At 43.8% G+C, this 19,623-nt stretch overlaps 1 protein-coding gene across 1 annotated transcript in view; it reads right to left on the bottom strand.

Annotated features, from left to right (window-relative positions):
- slc4a11 (solute carrier family 4 member 11) overlaps positions 1-19,623 on the bottom strand; it is a 182,940-nt gene that overhangs the window by 32,313 nt on the left and 131,004 nt on the right. The window contains exons 10-13 of the mRNA XM_041200763.1: positions 17,627-17,752; positions 7,048-7,161; positions 4,627-4,759; positions 2,239-2,312 (exon numbers count right to left, since the gene is read on the bottom strand). Coding sequence (XP_041056697.1) covers positions 2,239-2,312; positions 4,627-4,759; positions 7,048-7,161; positions 17,627-17,752 — 447 coding nt within the window. The remainder of the gene's footprint in view (positions 1-2,238; positions 2,313-4,626; positions 4,760-7,047; positions 7,162-17,626; positions 17,753-19,623) is intronic.

Here is a 19,623-nt window from a genome sequence, read left to right as displayed (position 1 = left end):
GTCTTGAGCAAACTTGGGCTTTGCAGGGTCAAGAACTGCTGAGGGAGAAAAAGAAGCATGAAAAGAGGAGCCATACTTCTGAGGGGCCAATGGGGGTGAATGGAGGGAAGGGCTAAATAGGGTAGAGACAAAAGATAAGAACAGTAACTGTTGGATAACAAACAGTGACCAAAGTGAATCACCTCAGGATATGTAGAGTGAGTTGCAGGGGATTGCACACCAAAATCTTTAAGATCTTCCCACGTAATCCACTTTTCATTCATAAAGGACAATACTGAACCGTAGACCAAAATTTGGAACCCAGCTTTAAAAAGTCATCAACTTTTGAGGGTTTAGCCTTCTGTGAAACACCTAACTACAATGCTGCTTGGAATAGCTTTCCTCTTTTCCATCAAGTCTTTATCAAATAGAATGTTTCATTGGCATCCCAAAATTGAGCACAAAATTTAGGCCAATGCTCCCAGTGCCGTACTGAGGGAATGCTCTCAAGAGGGCAGAAAAGATCCCACAGCACGATTTTGAACAAAAGCAACCAAATCCTTTCCAATACCTCAGCCAATATTTATCCCTCAACCAACATCACTGAAGCAGATTATCTGAGCACCCCTTTCTGATTGTGGGAGTTTTGTGTGTGCAAACCATCTGTTCTGCAGACTGCATTCCAGGTGCAAAGCGTTTTGGATCACAAGGTGTGTGAGAGATGCTATATAAATGCAAATTCTTTCTTTTGCACTTGTGCCAAGTTGCAGCTCAGATTTGGCATCAGATGGAAATGCTAACTGGAGGTCAGGAACTTCAGAGCGAGGAGGCAGGTGAAGATGGGGGGGTGTGGGAGAGGCAAGCTAGGGGCAGTGCTAGAACAAGAATTATTGTGAAAGACCTTTAGGTCCCTTACATATACCTTTCCCGATTTACCTGTTCTGCTCACAATGTCCCAAAGTCCCTTCACTGCCCAGAAATATTTCAGCATATTTTTATACCTGTTTACATATGCCCACTTCAATGTTCTTTATCGGTAAATTATACGACAAGTTCATGAAATTTTATGCATTAAAATTTTTTCTGGTGAACCTGCTTCCAACATCCAAAACCATCATTATTATTCATTATCTCTAACAGTTCAAGGGTAACATACCACTGATGTGATTAAAATAACCAGGGGAAGCATTTTCTCCCCGTCGGGTGGGCTGTTCGGGAGCTGCCATTTTACGTGGGTGGGCCAACTAAGGCCCTACCCAGTGTGACGCGCACCCAGAGGAGCTTAGCGCTACCTGTGCAGGTGAGGGGAGCTTGGGGATGGTGGGGGGAGCACAGAAATCTCCCTGATGCACGGAGCTGCCTCGGAGATTAGTTTAATAGTAAAACATCGCCAAAAAGAAACGATAAAATTACTCAGATGACATGTCCCCCTCATGCGCTCATTGTCACATGAGCTGGGGCATGTTTGCGAATTTTCAGGACACATTTTATTTAATTAGTAAACACTTCATGAAACCTCATCCCGCCCATGGATGAGGTTTCATGAAAAATGTGAAGGCCGCCTGGGCTCTTTGCCCCCTCCCCCACCAACCTTAAGGCTGGACAGGCAGCCCTAGAAACAGCTTAATTAGTTAATTAATTGGCTTAGTAGGCCTCTGACAGTTCGGCGGGAGCGCAGACAACTCCAGTGCGCGCCTGCCGAACTGAAGATCGGAATGATGCACAGTGACATCGGGACGCACCCCACACACCAAACAGAAGATTCTGGCCCAGAATAACTCCAACAAAAAAAAAAAAGCACCAGTTCCCCAAGAGCCACCTTGGCATTGCTGGTTACATGAGAACAGATTTAAGCAAAAGAGCCAGAGTCAATGCGAAGGCACATATTTGAACGCAGCAAGTTGTGATCTGGAAGGTCCACCTGAAAGGGTGGTGAAAGCAGATACAGTTGAGAAATGATTCAATAAATATTTGAAGGAGAAAAAAAATAAAGAGCCATGGGGAACGAGCAGGGGAGCGGGATAAATTTTGTAGGGTGTTTGAGTTGGCACAGGCATGATGGGCTGAATGACCTACTTCTGTGCTGTAAGATATGGTGGACAAGCAGGATGGCTAGAAACCACCCCCCCGCCCCCCCCCCACCCCCCCACCCCGGCCCCCCAGCCCTGCTTGGGGTGGAGGATGAATGAGAGAAGACAAAAGGAAAGGGAGGCATAGAGAAAAAAAATACACTAGCTTCATTTCCACAGATGAACTTACTTTTGGCCAGTCCTTTACAAGCATCCACTACAAAAGCAATAGATATGAAGACTGCTAGAATTTCATCAGTTGATCTGTGAAAGACAAGGGGAGATCATCACTATTAGTTGAAAGACTTGAGACATGCATGGATTTATTCACATTTCTGGTAACACACAGCCAGTCAGAGACAGAGACACAGAAGAGAGAGAGAGACAGAGGCACAGAGAGAGAGACAGAGAGAGAGACAGAGGCACAGAGAGAGAGAGAGACATAGGCAGAGAGAGAGAGAGAGACATAGGCACAGAGAGAGAGAGAGACACATAGGCACAGAGAGAGAGAGAGACACATAGGCACAGAGAGAGAGAGAGACACATGGGCACAGAGAGAGAGAGACATAGGCACAGAGAGAGAGAGACATAGGCACAGAGAGAGAGAGAGACATAGGCACAGAGAGAGAGAGAGACATAGGCACAGAGAGAGAAAGAGACAGAGGCACAGAGAGAGAAAGAGACAGAGGCACAGAGAGAGAGAGAGAGATGGTACAATTTCACCACCACCTTCTCAAGGGCAGCTATGGATGGGCAATAAATGCTGGCCCAGCCAGCGAATCCCACATCCCGTGAATGAATAAAGAAAGTCGTAGGAACAGAGAAGTGGCAGGGCAAGTTGAGATGGCTGTTAAAAACATGTTAAACATGCGGGATCCTTGGCATCATAAATAGAGGCATTGAATGCAAAAGACTATAAGTTATGTTACACCTTTATAAAATATTAAAAATTAATGTTGTTATAACATTCATTAGGCCCAAGTTGGAGTATCTAGCCAATTCTTAACACCACATATTAGGAAATGTCAAGGCTTTGAAGAGATTGCAAAGGAAATTTATCAGGGATTAGGGACTTCATTAATGTAGAGAGACTGGAGAAGCCGAGAACGTATTTGTCAGAGCAGAGAAGGTTTGCCGAAGATTTGATATCGGTACTCACAATTATGATAGAGTAAATAGGGAGAAATGTTTTTCTCCTGGTGCCTGGGTCAGTAACCAGAAGACACAGATACAGTGCAACTTGTATTGACCAGAAGTGAGATGTGGAAAATGTTTAAATAAATAACGATCTGGGAAATTCATTCTGGCAGGATGATGGAATCAGATTCAAGAGTAACATTCATGAGGGAATTGGATAAATATGTGAAAAGGAAACAAAAGTGCAGGGTTATGGGGTTATCTGTGCTGTAGTATTATGATAAAGAGAAGAGAAGAATTACGTCATTAAAGACTCATTTTGACAACTGAACTAAATGTCACAATTGGACAAACAGAATCATAGCTAAAACAATTAGGAAATTATGCTCTCTCATTGACATTATGGCATAAAATTCTGACACCAGTCCTAACAATCTTGAAGTATCTTTTGAAGAGAGTCAAAGGGACAATTATTTTTTAATAAGTGAGATGCATTTTTAAGACTTGCAAGGTAGAAAGTGGAATGAAGAACAATTAGATATTTCATTATTTCATTTCACCAGAACAAAAGCAGAGCAGTCAACATTGGCTGAAAACCCAGGGGCATGTTTAAAATCCGATGTCATCTCTCATCAATAGGGATCATTCAATGCTTTATTTGTGTGTCATGACTTAATAAATACTTCAATCCAGCTTTTCTTTCTCTTTATTGTTCATTCTTTGAGATGTGGGCATCACTGGCAAGGCTAGCATTTGTTACCTATCCCTAGCTGCTGTTTGATGTGGTGGTGGAGGACCTGCTTTTTGAACCACTGCAAGGTAGTGGATGCATATGGCTTGCTCAGTCACTTCAGAGGGCAGTCAAGAGTAAACCATGTCGGTGCGGGGCTAGAGTCGCTGACAGACATCACTGGGTAATGGTGGCATGGCTCCTTCACAAATGGGTGAACAAGTTGCTTTTAATGACAGCCCGAAAGCTTCATGATTACTTTTAGTGGTGACAGCTCGTGAGGTTAGTCAGGATCAGAACTTAATGCAGTGCACCCCTGAGCAGGTATATACCCATTGACACTCGCTACATAAGGAATAGCTACAGGGGTTTCTGGGTTCACACCCTCCAAATCATAAACCTTCCTGTTTTACACATCATACTTTCAATGTCAACGAGTCAAAGTTCCGGAATTCCTGATCTGACACCACCAGGTGCAACACGAGTGGTTTGAGAAGAAGTTAACTCTAGTCAACTATGCTGGGGCAATAATTGGCAGCCTTACCTCTGTTGTCCACAACTGGAGAACAAAGGTAAAGCCCTCACGGGGTACCTTTAGACCCTGTAGAATAGTGCCCTCAGGGCTAACCTATATCTTCGGGGAAGGAAGGAGATTCACCAATGGCCACAATGAAGTTAATATTCGCTGGCAACTGGGTTATTAGAGCTTACCTTTTGAAAAACTTCTTTAATAAACTTAAATTAGCAACACCGTAGACGACACAAAAGAAGCAGTTCCACAAGCCAACACAGGCATAGAAAGCAAAGAAATTCAGACTGTAGTCATCGCAGATGTCCTGGATTACTGCAGAGGGAAAAGGATATTTGTCACCAAAAGAACAGAAGGCAGTGTCGAGAAAGGCAGGAACAGATGGGTTGAAAAGGTCACCTCCTCCTGCCAATTACAAAAATACATACTGCTAGAGTTAGGAAACATTAAACATAGTTTGGCAATTCTACACGAAAATAGGGACAATGCATGTTTGTCTGTTTTAGGAACCCTTCATAACTTTTAAAACAGCAATTATGGACTCCTTGAATAAAATCAACTGTCTTCTCTACCAGAAGTGGAGGTGGTTTAAGTTGGTTAGGCTGCAGGCTGAATGAGTTGAAACAAGAAGCACTGTTGGTCCATTCAGAAGTGGGATTAGGTTTGACTTTGTATTCTTGTATTGGCCGCTCATGCATCACCCTTCCCTTTGCCACAGCATGGGTAACTGTGCCTTCTGCCACATCGATATCACTCAGGAATCTCATCACTCAGCATCTTTGTTCGTCATCTTCTCCTCCTTCAAGAGGCTGTTTAATACCCCACCTCTACAACTAAACCTTCGGCCACAATCCTGCTTTAGGCTCAGAATCCATTTTCCCTGAACACCAATGAAACGCTGTGGGCCATTTTCCACACTGGACAACATGAATAGCAAGTTCTTGTTCATCATGATTCTTTGGAAAAATAAACCCCAGGTTACCAGTTTCTACACGAGGGGCTGATGAGATGGACCATTCATGCAGAATCTTTTAATAAAGGAGTAGGAGAGTGTCAGTAAAAATCTAGAGTGAAGTTTCTGGGGATAAGCATGGATAGCAATGACCAAATACCCTATAAAACCCAAGTGATTCTCATTTCCTGTGCTGCTGGTACCAATCAATTGGTATCTAGGGAATGTTTATTCCTAATTCTACACTGATATAATCTGGTCTTTTAATTAATCAGCTCTCAGGCAGGAGATTAATTGTGGCTCACAACCTTAGTGATTAATTGGATGGTACAGGGGGAGATGGCTTGAATCTTGAACATGACCACGTTGATCAATTACCTGCATCCTCGAACCAGGTTCTATGATTTCAACTCAAATTGTGGAACTGAACTGAAGCAGGACTTGGAATTTGCACAGTAGCTTTGGAACAAGATACCCGGGCAATGCCTGAAAAACCTAAAAGGTGCCCAAACACAGCTCTTGCTAATTAATTAGTCTCTTCAATGCACTTGCTACTTTGGACATCAGTTGGTGCCAAAGTCTTTTCCATCACCCTCCTCTTCCTACTATGCTGGGAAAAGTCAGCAGGTCTGGCAGCGTCTGTGGAGGGAGAAACGGAGTTAATGTTGCGAGTCCATACAACTCTTCTTCAGAGCTGGAACTCTGGGTTCTGCTGCAGAGCTGAAATTCTGAAGAAGAGACGTGTGGACTCGAAATGTTAACCCTGTTTCTCTCTCCGCAGATGCTGTCAGACCTGCTGAGTTTTTCCAGCATTTTCTGGTCTTTATTATTAAGTATTTGTTTGACTGTTCTCCAACTGAATCTGGAGGATGCAGTGGAGGCAAAGCTGATGGAATCCCCGTAGGGCTTATTTGTGTTGCTGATACACAGCCCTGGTCTCACTGCAGTACGCCACTGTGGTGGTGACAGCTGCTCTGTACACTAGGACTTTTGTTGACTTCCTGAAATCTTTGTTGGCAAACGCTTACTGCCATATTTTACAGAAGGCTGAGCTGGCACAGCTGATCCAGTGTTGGATCTCCTCATCAATGAGGGAGGTGGCTGCCAAGATATGGCAAGTACTCAACATATTCCAGAGCCTCTCTTTCAATATACTTGAGGGGTAGAATATTTGGCTAACCAGGTGTGGGTTGACATTGGAGTTCTGTTTTGGCTACATTCAGGGACAGGCTGAGTCTCTTGTGCGCAGAATTGAAGAGGTCGAGAGTGGCTTGGAAATCCAGAGCAGAGTGGTAATAGCACTCCAGTCACCTGCAAACTGTAGATCATGTATATCTATGGTGTTCAGTTTAGTTTTAGCAGAGGAGACATCTAATGCACATTGCAGTGGAGCCCATCCTCACATTTCTAATTCTCTACACACTGAGTAACCAGCCTGTACAAGGCCATTGTGGAGTCAGGCGCATCTCCATATCCTCTCCCACATTCCTCTAGGAGGAATTTAAGCAGAGTGCTGGGAGCAGGACTACAACACCTATACTTATAAAGTACTTCATTCAATCAGCACGGAAAGGTTATTTCAAAAAGAGGGACATAAACATTAAAAAAAAAAAATTACATTAGTGTAGATCAACAATGGGGTACAACATACCGTGGATATACAAGGCCAGGGGTGCAGTTGTTAAGACTATACCCATTGGCTGACCAGCCAAGACTGCATAGGCCACTCCTCCAATACACTGGGCAAGAATGGTTTTCTGCACATCTGCAAAATAACAACTGAGGTTAGTACAGGCACTTATAACAGAGGTTCAATATAGTTTTCAACGTCAGCTGGCTTTCTATTTACATTCAAAAGTTTGTTCCATTTTCGAAGACTAGGTGTATAAGCTTAAGTCAGGTTTAGATAACGTAAACAAAAAAAAGCTATTCCCACTAGCTGATGGTACAAAAGACCAGGGGACACAGATTTTGGCTAAGGGATTTTGCTAGTGCTGCTCTGGGGCGTTTAAACTAGATTTGCAGGGGAAGGGGAACCAGAGTGTTAGAGCAGATAGTGAGGTGGAGGAGGATAAAGGTCAAGCGAGGAATGCATGTATAGACAGAAATCAAGGGTCCGTACGTGATAGAAATCTTCTCAGGTGCATCTATTTCAATGCAAGGAGTATTGTCGGAAAGGCAGATGAGCTTAGGGCGTGCATTGGCACGTGGGATTACGACATTATTGCTATTAGTGAGACTTGGCTGCAGGTGGGGCAGGACTGGCAGCTCAATGTTCGGGGGTTCCGTTGTTTCAGACGTGATAGAGGGGGAGGGATGAAAGGGGGAGGAGTGGCATTACTAGTCAAGGAAAATATCACAGCTGTGCATAAGCAGTACAGCCAGAGGGCTCGTCTACAGAGGCCATATGGGTGGAGCTGAGGAATGGGAAAGGTGTGACCACACTAATAGGGTTGTATTATAGACCGCCCAATAGTCAGAGAGAATTGGAGGAGCAAATCTGTAGAGAGATAGCAGACCGATGTAAGAAACAGAAAGTTGTGATAGTAGGAGATTTTAACTTTCCACATATTGACTGGGATTCCCATACTGTAAAAGGGCTGGATTGCTTGGAGTTTGTCAAATGTGTTCAGGCAAGTTTTCTAAATCAATATATAGAGGTACCAACGAGAGAGGATGCAATACTTGATCTCCTATTAGGGAACCAGACAGGTCAGGTGACAGAAGTATGTGTAGGCGAACATTTTGGGTCCAGTGACCACAATGTCATTAGTTTTAAGCTAATTATGGATAAGGATAGGTCTGGTCCTTGAGTTGACATTCTAAATTGGAGAAAGGCCAATTTTGTGGAAATGAGAAAGGATCTAGGAAGAGAAGATTGGCATAAGTTGTTTTCTGGCAAGGATATGTTCAGTAAGTGGAAGGCATTCAAAGGCGAAATTTTGAGAGTGCAAAGTTTGCATGTTCCTATCAGGATTAAAGGCAAAGTTAACAGGCATAGGGAACCTTGGTTTTCAAGGGATATTGGCGATCTGGTTAAGAAGAAGAGAGGTGTATAGCAGGTATAGGCAACAAGAAGCAAATGAGGTACTTGTAGAATATAGAAAATGTAAGAAAATACTAAAAAAGGAAATCAGGAAGGCAAAAAGAAGACATGAGGTTGCTTTGGCAGATAATGTGAAGGTAAACCCGAAGGGTTTCTACAAGTATATTAAGAGTAAAAGGATAGTAAGGGACACAACTGGTCCCCTTGAAGATCAGAGTGGTCATCAATGTGTGGAGCCTCACGAGATGGGGGAGATCTTAAACAGTTTTTTTGCATTAGTATTTACTCAGGAAACTGGCATAGTGTATAAGGAAGGGAAACAAGCAGTAGTTTCATGGAACACATAGAGATTAAAAAGGAGGAGGTGCTTGCTGCCTTACAGCGAATAAAGGTAGATAAATCCTCCGGGTCTGACATGATATTCCCTCGGACCTTGAGGGAGACTAGTGTAGGAATTGCAGGGGCCCTGGCAGAAATATTTAAAATGTCCTTAGCCACGAGTGAGGTGCCGGAGGATTGGAGGGTAGCTCATGTTCCGTTGTTTAAAAAAGGCTCCAAAAGTTAACCAGGTAATTACAGGCCAGTGAGCTTGACGTCAGTAGTAGGTAAATTATTGGAAGATGTTCTGAGAGATCGGATATATAATTATTTGGACAGCCAAGGGCTGATTAAGGATAGTCAGCGTGGCTTTGTGCGTAGTAGGTCGTGTTTAACGAACCTTGTAGAGTTTTTCGAGGAGGTTACCAAGAAAGTAGATGAAGGAAAGGCTGTGGATGTTGTCCACATGGACTTTAGTAAGGCCTTTGACAAGGTCCCACATTGGAGGTTAGTTCAGAAGGTTCAGACACTTGGTATCCATGGAGAGGTTGTAAACTGGATTTGAAATTGGCTGTGTGGGAGAAGACAGAGTGGTAGTGGATGATTGCTTCTCAGACTGGAGGTCTGTGACTAGTGGTGTGCCTCAGGGATCTGTACTGGGACCATTGTTGTTTGTTGTCTATATCAATGATTTGGATGATAATGTGGTGAACTGGATCAGCAAGTTTGCTAATGACACTAAGATTGGAGGCATTGTGGACAGCGAGGAAGGCTTTCAAAGCTTGCAGAGAGATCTGGACCAACTGGAAAAATGGACCAGAAAATGGCAGATGGAATTTAATGCGGAAAAGTGTGAGGTGTTACATTTTGGAAGGTCAAACCAAGGCAGGACATACACAGTAAATGGTAGGGCACAGAGGAATGCGGAGGAACAAAGGGATCTGGGAGTTCAGATACATAGTTCCCTGAAAGTGGCGTCACAGGTAGACAGGGTTGTAAAGAAAGCTTTTGGCACACTGGCCTTCATAAATCAAAGTATTGATTATAGGAGTTGGCATGTTATGGTGAGGTTGTTTAAGACATTGGTGAGGCCAACTTTGGAGTATTGTGTGCAGTTCTGGTCGCCTAACTACAGGAAGGATATCAGTAAGATTGAGCGAGTGCAGAGAAGATTTACTAGGATGTTGCCGGGTCTTAAGGAGTTGAGTTACAGGGAAAGATTAAACTGGTTAGGACTTTAATCCTTGGAGCGTAGAAGAATGAGGGGAGATATGATAGAAGTTTACAAAATTATGAGGGGTATAGACATAGTAAATGCGAGTAGGCTCTTTCCACTTAGATTAGGAGAGATAAACACTAGAGGACCTGGCTTTAGGGTGAAAGGGGAAAGCTTTAGGGGGAACTTCTTCACTCAGAGAGTGGTGAGAGTGTGGAACGAGCTGCCATTTAACGTGGTAAATGCGGGCTCACTCTTAAGTTTTAAGAATAAATTAGATAGATTCATGGATGGGAGAGGTCTGGAGGGTTATGGACCGGGTGCAGGTCAATGGGACTAGCGGAATAATATTTTGGCAGAGACTAGAAGGGCTGAATGGCCTGTTTTCTGTGCTGTAGTGTTCTATGGTTCTATAGATGCAGCGAGGAATGTGAGGAAGATTATTTCTCATTCGCTGGAGTGGTAATGACCTGGAATGCATTGCCTACAAGGGGAAGTGGAGATGGTGAATTCTTTCAAAAAGCAAAATGAATAGGCACTCAAGGGAAATAAACTTGCAGGGTTATGGGGATATAGCAGGGGAATGGGACGGATTGGATTGCCCTACAGAGAGCCGACATGGAATCAATGGGCCAAATGGCCTCCTTCTGTGCTGTTATGGCTATCAAAGCAGAAGTGGACAAAGAAGGGAAACACATTCCTTTGTTTTCTCATTAACCTCCTTATAGGGGTATGGTGACAGTTGCTATGTAACAAGACTAGTAGTCCAGAGGGATGGATTAGCGATCCAGAGACAACACCACCAGGACAGCTAGGGAATTTAAATTCAATTAGTTAAATAAACCTGGAGTTAAAAACTGCCAGAGATCATGGTGTATAAGACAACCCCATTTTACAATGCCAAATATACTTTTACATAAACATCACCCACCCCCCTCCTCACCTCCCTTTTCAGCTATGGAATGTTATACCTGCATTAGTAGTCAGCATTAAATTTTCACCCAGAAATGCTTGTTTTACTTACCTTATACTGCACGGGATCAAAGGGGCAGTATAAGCTGCGTGTGAAGATAATGCACAGGAGTTAAGACTCTCACCCACACAGAGCTGACCAAGCGTGGCACGGCAAGTGAAAATGGCTCTTCCGGCAAAAACGAATGAGGTATGCAGCTGCTTTCAACCTCAAAGTCATAGCATTTGCTAACTCATCAAATAACCGTGCAGCAGTGGGGGAATTTGGTGTTAGTGAAAAACTGGTACAAGACTGGAAAGAAGAGGAATCCACCCTGGAGAAGATGCCCAAGACCAAATGTGCCATGAGATCAGGGACCAAGACACTGGCCTGATCTTGAAAAGCATTCATCAGAATGGGTCCTCGAAAATCGCCGGGATCATTAACCTCGCCACCAGAAATGCAATGCGCATAAACACACTTGAGTGGGCCAAATCAAACCGCGTGTCCAGCAAAGGTTTCAGAGCAACAGCCAGTTGGTATAGCCACTTTATGGAATGAAAACGTCTAGTGTTGCAACAGAAGGCCAAGATCGGCCAGAGACTAGCAAAAAACCTCAAAGACAAAATTGCCAGTTTCCAGAGATTCATCATCAAACACTAGCAAAAACACGAGTAGCCATTATTCCATATCAGCAACACAGCCGAAATGCCCAGGAACTTTGGCATGACTAGAAACTGAACTGTGGAGCGGAAAGGTTCGAAAATGTTTTGACAGGAAAGTGACAGGACACAAGACGACAGGATTCATGGTGGTACCAGTCTGCATGGCTGGAGTGAAATTAAAGCCTGTGGTAATATTCAAACATAAAACCATGCGGAGCTTCAAGTCTCAGGAGTTTTTAAATCGTGCCCTTGACAACAGTTGGATGGATGAGAAAGGAGTGAAGATGTGGATTGATAACATGTGAAATGGTGGCCTATGCAAAGAATAGTGTGGGACATGTTGCGATCCCATATAACTGGAGAGTTCAAGTAGTGCCAGTGAAGAAATAACGCCCACACTACAGTTATACCAGGGGGTCTAGCATCTGTTGTTCAGCCATCGGACACGTGCTTCAGCAAGCCATTCGAGGATCATGTTCGCACTGAATGGAATGAGAGGATGGTTCAGAGAGAAAAAAACCTTCAAAGCAGGTGGCGCTGCCCCACTTGATATTTTGTGTGGTTTCATTACCAAACTGTGGGATGCTATTAGTGCACCAAGTGTCATCAGATCTTTCAAAAAAATGCAGGGCAGAATTGTCCCAGATTTACACTAAGTGCGGTAGCCGGCATGAAAGATGACATTTTACCCACTGGCCACAATGGCGGGTTCTCACGCCGAATCATCCGTTTCCTGCCTCGTTAATTACGCAGCCACAGGAAACATGCCGTCTGGCTGTTGAGCGGCATCTAAATCGCCCACCACACCATTACCTCACCTTTTCCTCACACCGGGTGCCACCTCTAAACTGCAGCTGTGCACACGGTTCTCAATGCTTCCAGTCCAGGACTGCTCCAGTGAAGACATGGCCACAAAAGCCAAGAAGAGTGCAGTGACCCATCACTGGAATGCCTTTTGGACGCCTGCCACGATGTCCTCCACCCCCGCTCTGGCCACAGGAGGTCCAGCAAATCTTCCCAATCCAACTTAGGAGGCAATGGCAGTGATGGGCAGTGACACCACTGCACAGAAGAGTTTGGCTATCCAACGCAGAAAGACAATGAGTGATCTCATCTGTGCGGCCAGGGTAAGGCAACCATCTCATCACTCTAAACTTACACACTCACAAGGCCATCACACATCCACTGGCATCCCAGTTCAAGGGACATCACCACTCACTCTCTCACACACACCCTCAACATCTCCATCTGGCCTCATCTCCTCTGGAGACTGCCTCCTCAGCCCTCACTATCTTGAGGCCACTTGCACAGATCAACATGTGCCCCCACACAGAATCTGGGATACCCCCTTCCCCAGTACAGCCCTCAGCCTGCAGCCTCTTCCCTTCCCTGAAGCCACTTCTCCCCCTTTCCCAAGCAAAACCTAGCCCTGCAGCCACTGAAAAACCAGCCCCACCTCACAGTGGGTAGAGAACTGTCCTAAAAGTGATGTCGTGCTGCCTGTGAAGCCTGGCGCTGACGGCCGTGAGTGATGTCTGTCTAAAGCAAGGTAGGCAAACAAACCTCAAAGTCCCGAGCACAGTGCAGCTCGGACTTAGCTTATGTACAGTTGTGAAATACATCAGTGTGCAATCACGTCAATGTGCCTGGATGATCCAGCGTAGGGATACGATTCTGGCGAGTGGGGCTTATGATGAGATGTTAAAGTATTTACATTAGCTTCCTGGCGTGCAGTGGCTTGTCAGGTGGACAATCGCTAACTGGTTTCACAATGGCTTAAAACCGATTTTGGGCTTTCTCAGCATTTGTCCGCTCACGTCCACCATGATGCCCACCGCCAATGGGGGCGAAAAATTCTGGCCACAGAATATCCAACTCACTGGATGGAGGAGACGATGATGATTTATTGTGGGGGGCGGGGGGACGATTCTGAAAGGGAAAGCACCAAATCTGATCCTTACAATGATGCCATAGCCAAAGTGACTTGGAATAAATTCAATTAACTCTGCGTGTCAGATGTCGAAGACAATGAATTTGACTGTTTTAAAATGCTCTGATTGTGGTTAATGGTACCTTTGAACAATTAATTCAATCAATAAACCGAGCCACTTTAATTTAGTATGAATTACTGGGGTTTTTCTTCACATTTAAACACAGTGACCACGCACACAGGTGGTTCACATTTTACACTTGGTGTATAAGGTGACCCACATTTTTGGAAGTATTATTAAAGGCTTCAAAGGTTGACTTACATGACACAATTTATGGTGGTATCAATAATGATGACAATGAACTTATTTGATTGTCACAAAGGCCATCTAGTTCACTGGTGCACTTTAGGGAAATAAACCTGCTGTCTTTACGTAGTCTGGTCTATATACAACTCCAGACCCAGAGCAATATGTTTGTTTCTTAACTGCCCTCTGAAAAGGCAGAGCAAGTCACTCTGTTGAATGTAAGCATGCAGTTCACTTCTAGCTTCTCAAGGGCAATTAATAATGGGCAATAAATGCTGGTCTTGCCTACAATATCCACGTTCTGCGAATGAATTTTTAAAAAATCCACAGCAATGGCAAGTTAACAAGTTTGAGACCCTAGCAATTTAAGCCTCATGTTTCTTTTTGGTTAGTCGATAGTGCATAGGATTTGTTTTTTTTTAAATTCATTCACGGGATGTGGGCTTCGCTGGCTGGGCCATTTATTGCCCATCCCTAGTTAGCCCTGAGAAGGTGGTGGTGAGCTTTCTTCTTGAACCGCTGCAGCCCATGTTGTGTAGGTACACCCACAGTTCTGTTAGGAAGGGAGCTCCAGGATTTTGACCCAGCGACAGTGGAGAAACAGCGATATATTTCCAAGTCAGGATGGTGAGTGGCTTGGAGGGGAACTTCCAGCTGGTGGTGTTCCCATCTATCTGCTGCCCTTGTCCTTCTAGGTGGTAGTGGTCATGGGTTTGGAAGGTGCTGCCTCAGGAGCCTTGGGGAATTCCTGCAGTGCATCATGTAGATGGTACACACTGTTGCTTCTGTGCGTCGGTGGTGGAGGGACTGAATGTTTGTGGACGGGGTACTAATCAAGGGGGCTGCTTGGTCCTGGATGGAGCTTCTTGAGTGTTGCGAAAGCTGCGCTCATCCAGGCAAGTGGGGAGTATTCCATCACACTCCTGACTTGTGCCTTGTAGATGGTGGACAGGTTTTGGGGAGACAGGAGGTGGGTTAGTCATCACATGATTCCAAACCTCTGGCCTGTTCTTGTAGCCACAGTATTGATATGGCTAGTCCAGTTCAGTTTCTGGTCAACTGAAGTGATTTGATACAATTGAGTGGCTGGCCACGCCTTTTCAGACGGCATTTAGGATTCAACCACATTGCTGTGGGTATGGAGTCACGTGTAGGCCAGACCAGGTAAGGACAACAGATTTTCTTCCCTGAAGGACATTTGTGAACCAGATGGGTTTTTACAACAATCGACAATGGTTTCATGGTCATCATTAGACTTTTAACTCCAGGTTTTTATTGAATTCAAATTCCACCATCTGCCATGGTGGGATTCAAACCCGGGTCCCCAGAGCATTACCCTGGGTCTCTGGAATACTAGCCCAGAGACAATATGCAGAAGTAGCCCTTTCAGCCTGCTTTGCCATTCAATAAGATCATGGCTGATCTGATTGTGGTCTCAACTTCACTTTCTTGTCTGCTCCCCATAACCCCAACACCCTTGTCCATCAAACATCTGTCTCATTCTCCTTGAAGAAATTCAATGGCCCATCCTCTACTGCTCTCCAGGGAAGAGAATTCCACAGATCAACAACCCTCAAGAGAAAAAAATTCCCCCTCACCACCATCTTAAAAGGGAGATCTCTTAAAGTGTGTTCCCCAGTTCTAATCTCCACAAGAGTGACCATTCTCCTGGTTTCCACCCTATCAAGTCCCCTCAGAATCTTATATGTCACCTGAATGGTTAACACAGTCATGGCAAGTCCATTATATTAATAACAATATTACATTAATAAAAAACTGGACACACACAGGAGTGGCAAAGTAAAACCTGGAGACTGCAGAGAGGTGGCATGTACACAATGGCCCATAACCATTCTATGATTCTAAGACACACTGGAAACAAAATGGAAAACTGAGAACGTAAACTCTACAGAGCTGAAGGGATGAAAGCCCGTGAGTCAGGACGGCATCTAAGGATCTTTGGCATTAAAGTGGAAGATATATTTTAAAATGTCTGAACTTTTATCTGATCCCACATCCTGAGATCATTTAGAAGCTTGGAACTATAATTGTCATTCCTTAATTGTCTCTGAGAAAATATCCTGGAACCAACTCCCTAATAGCACTGTCGAATCCCTTCAGCACACGGACTGCAGCAGTGACTCACCACCACATTAAAGGCAACTGAAGATTGGCAGTAAATGCTGGCCTTGATAGTGATTCCCACCTTCTGAGAATTATTGCCTTTTTTTAATATATTTGCCACTCATAGAAGTTTGGTTTGGGAGAGAAGAGAACATGTAGTTCTGCTTCTTCCCTCTGTTCTCTCAGAAGGAATGATCCATTGACCTTCCAATCCACCAGAATGGCAGGCTAATTACCCACCGCCCTCTCTCTCGGTTTGGTTGCATCAGCGCTTCTTGTACTCTCATGAAGTGACATGACTCTGTCAAACCAAGGAGCACCATACACAAAACTCAAAGTGTCTCTCATCCCCGACACCTTTCATCATCAGGGGAAGCTGCAGCAGCAATTGTGATGGCTGTCAAAGTTAAAGCACTAAATAAAAGACACAATGCAAAAAAGGACACAATGCTCAGAGCAGGGCAGGCTCAAACCGCCAACGAAACAGTGCCGCAAGTCAAGAAATAAATCCGGCATTGCAACCAATGCTGGAAACTCCAAAACTGGTAAAAGCCTGACTAAAAGCAGTTTCATTTGAATGGAAAGGAGGAGGAATGGGTAGAATCTGGCACAATTTTGAGATGAAATGAGGCTCCTGTTGATCACTAGTGCAGCACGCGCCTTCAGCGAGTGGAACAACGCTCAACGAGCAGAACTGCCAACGTCGGAGACCGATTCCACATCCTGTGAAGTTAAACACAAGGGACGTCTTGCAAAATTTCTCCCGCTGCACTGCCTCCTGCTGCTCTACAGACAACGTTCCCAGGGCTTTAAAGCTCTGGAACTCCCCGAATTAACAACTTCCTAATACAACTTGAGGGGCTTGGCATCAAGCAATTCTTTCCTCATGGTCTTCTTTTCAACTTTGATATAACTCTCCAGTATTGGGACCTTGTATTTTGACCTGAGTTTCTGAATAATGATTGGCGGCCCAGCTACATAGATCATTAAATTATCATGAACAGTGACAGAAAATAATCACAAAGGCAAATGGAATGCTGTCTTTTATATCTACTGGGCTAGAATACAAGGGGGTAGAAGTCATGCTTCAGCTATAAAAAGCCCTGGTCAGACCACACTTGGAGTACTATGAGCAGTTCAGAGCTCCAAACGTTAGGAAGGATATATTGGCCTTGTGGAAGTTCACCGTCCAATCATGAGAACGATACCTGGACTCCAAGGATTCAGCCATGGGGAGAGATTTTAAAAGCTAGCGTGGCACCGCCTAGAATTTAGAAGGTTAAGGCATGATTTGATCTTTCAAGATATTAAGGGGAACTGTTGAATAAATTGGGAGAAACTATTTCTATTGGTTCAGGAGTCTAGAACGAGGAGGTACAGTCTAAAAATTACAGCCAGATCTTTCAGGCGAAATTTGGAAAAACTACTTTACACAATGGGTGACGGAAGTTTGGAACCCTAATTCATAAATGACAAATGATGACAGGCCAATTGTTAATGTTTAAAAGGAGATTGATAAAGTGATATGGGACAAAAGGCAGGTACATGGAGTTAGGTCATAGATCAGTCGTGATTTCACTGAATGGCAGTGCGGTCTTGAGGGACTAAATGGCCTACTTCTGTTGCACCAAGAGAACCTACTGAACAAAAGCAGCTTTCTTTAATATCTTACCAATCGATCCTCTGGTATTCTCATCATTCAAAGAACCAAAGGCTATTGTTGGCAGCAGGCAGATGCAATACAGAAACAAGATAGTGGTAATGTACTTCCTGATGGATTTATTGCTACCAATTATACCTGTGATTAAAAAAAAAGGCAAAGTTCAACTCCGGCATTTCCACATAAGTCAACCTAAGCACATCCAAAACTATTTTAGCCTTGATCGTACATAACTAAAATGTTGCTGGTGGCACTTAGATTATATTAGATTCAATTATAACTAGTCAATTATATTAGATACCATCATTCCATCAGGGTCTGAAAAGGGAAAATGATGGGCAAGATGTCATGGCTGACTCAGCAAAACTGCCAAGGGAAAGGGACTGCTGCTCCCCCTGCATCATGTTGCAGTGAACTGTTTGTGCTTTATGTTGTGTGGCTCTGCACATAAGTGGGTGGAGGGAGAATGACAACTTGCATTCATATGGCACCTTATCACATTGTGAAAAATCCCAAGGTGCTTCGGAGATGTTTAAATCGAGACAAAACATTTGACACTGAAGCCGCACCGGGAGATACTAGGACAGTTGATCAAAAGCTCTGGTCAAAGAGATTGGCCTCAAGGAACATCTTAATAAAGAAAAGAGAGAGTTATATAGGGAGGAAGTTATATAGCTTAGTGCCTTGGGTGGTCAATGGTGACAATGGAAAGGAAGTGGCAGAATAAACGAGAGGTCAGAGTTAAAGAAAGGCAGAGGTCATGGAGATCAGCCTGAGGCCCTCAGAGCTTTCTGCTGCCATTGGTATCCAGTAAATAATTTTAAAAGAAAATTTGTAATGTTACAAAACACATATTTATCAAAAGTTTGTACTGGGTAAGTTTTTGTTTAAAAGATGCATTGTTACAACTAAAAGAATTAGAAATCGTTAGAAGTAAACATCAACCAGCATCCATAGTAAAAACAGTCATGGTCTAACTTATCTCCCCTCAAATGCTAACAGACCCAATGATTTGCAGTACTTTCTGCCTTTGTTACTGATTTATAGCATTTCCTTTTTTATTTAATGTCGTTACAGTTAATTTTATTGCTTTCATTAATAACACCATGAATAATGAAAACAAATAGTCTCTAGGTTGCTTGGTTACCTAATTGAGATTTATGATACATTAATTTTGCTTAAATATTTTATGATCCCATCTCCATAGCAACATTAGCCCAGAATGTGCTGGGACAATAGCAGCATGATTAATGCGCAGACTATTATAGGTGTGCATAAAACCCAGTAATTTTGTAGTGAGGAAAGAATGCGCTGTGAATTGTCACAGATTGCTGGCTGATTTGTACTGTTCTGCTGTTAGCCTTGCAAAAGTGAAAACTCAAAATCCCCATTCGTCAAGAAATTGCTGCACGTGCGTTGTTAAAGCAAATGAAACTTGTCACAGAAAAAAGCCTTTTAATGAGGAGGTTTCTCTTCCTGCAATGTCACTCAACCTCTCCAGCCCAACAAGAAACAATCAAAACTGCGGAGTCTCATTCCTGCAACTAGTAAACACTTCCGAGGAGGTTCTCTGCAACGTTTTGACCTTATTCCAACTTCTCGTTTCTGGCTTTTTATTCCAATCTTTCTGTTGCTAATTTGATTCTAATTCCTCCTCCATTGTTTCTGATTCTCTCTTAACCCCCAACTCTCACTAGGTACAGAGATACAGTCAGGATCCCATCTTTCACCAAGATCTTAAATGGCCCATTTTAGGCTCATGCCTCCAGCAATTCGCGGCCAAGAAATTCGAGGTGGGGGGGGGGGGGGAAGAAAAAAAATTCACCGGCTCCAGAAGATTCTGGCCCACCATCTTTTCCTGATGCGCTCGCCTGCGGAGGTTACAGTCAGAATTAACACCAATGTTTGAGGGCCTTCCCTCAGTCTTTGAAAGAGGTGGTACTGGAATAATGGGACGTGCAAATGGTTAACCCAAGCTCAAGTATATTATAGGATGAAGTTCAGGAGAG

Source organism: Carcharodon carcharias, chromosome 1 (genome assembly GCF_017639515.1).
Source record: "Carcharodon carcharias isolate sCarCar2 chromosome 1, sCarCar2.pri, whole genome shotgun sequence".
Lineage (NCBI taxonomy): Eukaryota > Metazoa > Chordata > Chondrichthyes > Lamniformes > Lamnidae > Carcharodon > Carcharodon carcharias.
This window is presented reverse-complemented; position numbering and strand designations above follow the sequence as displayed.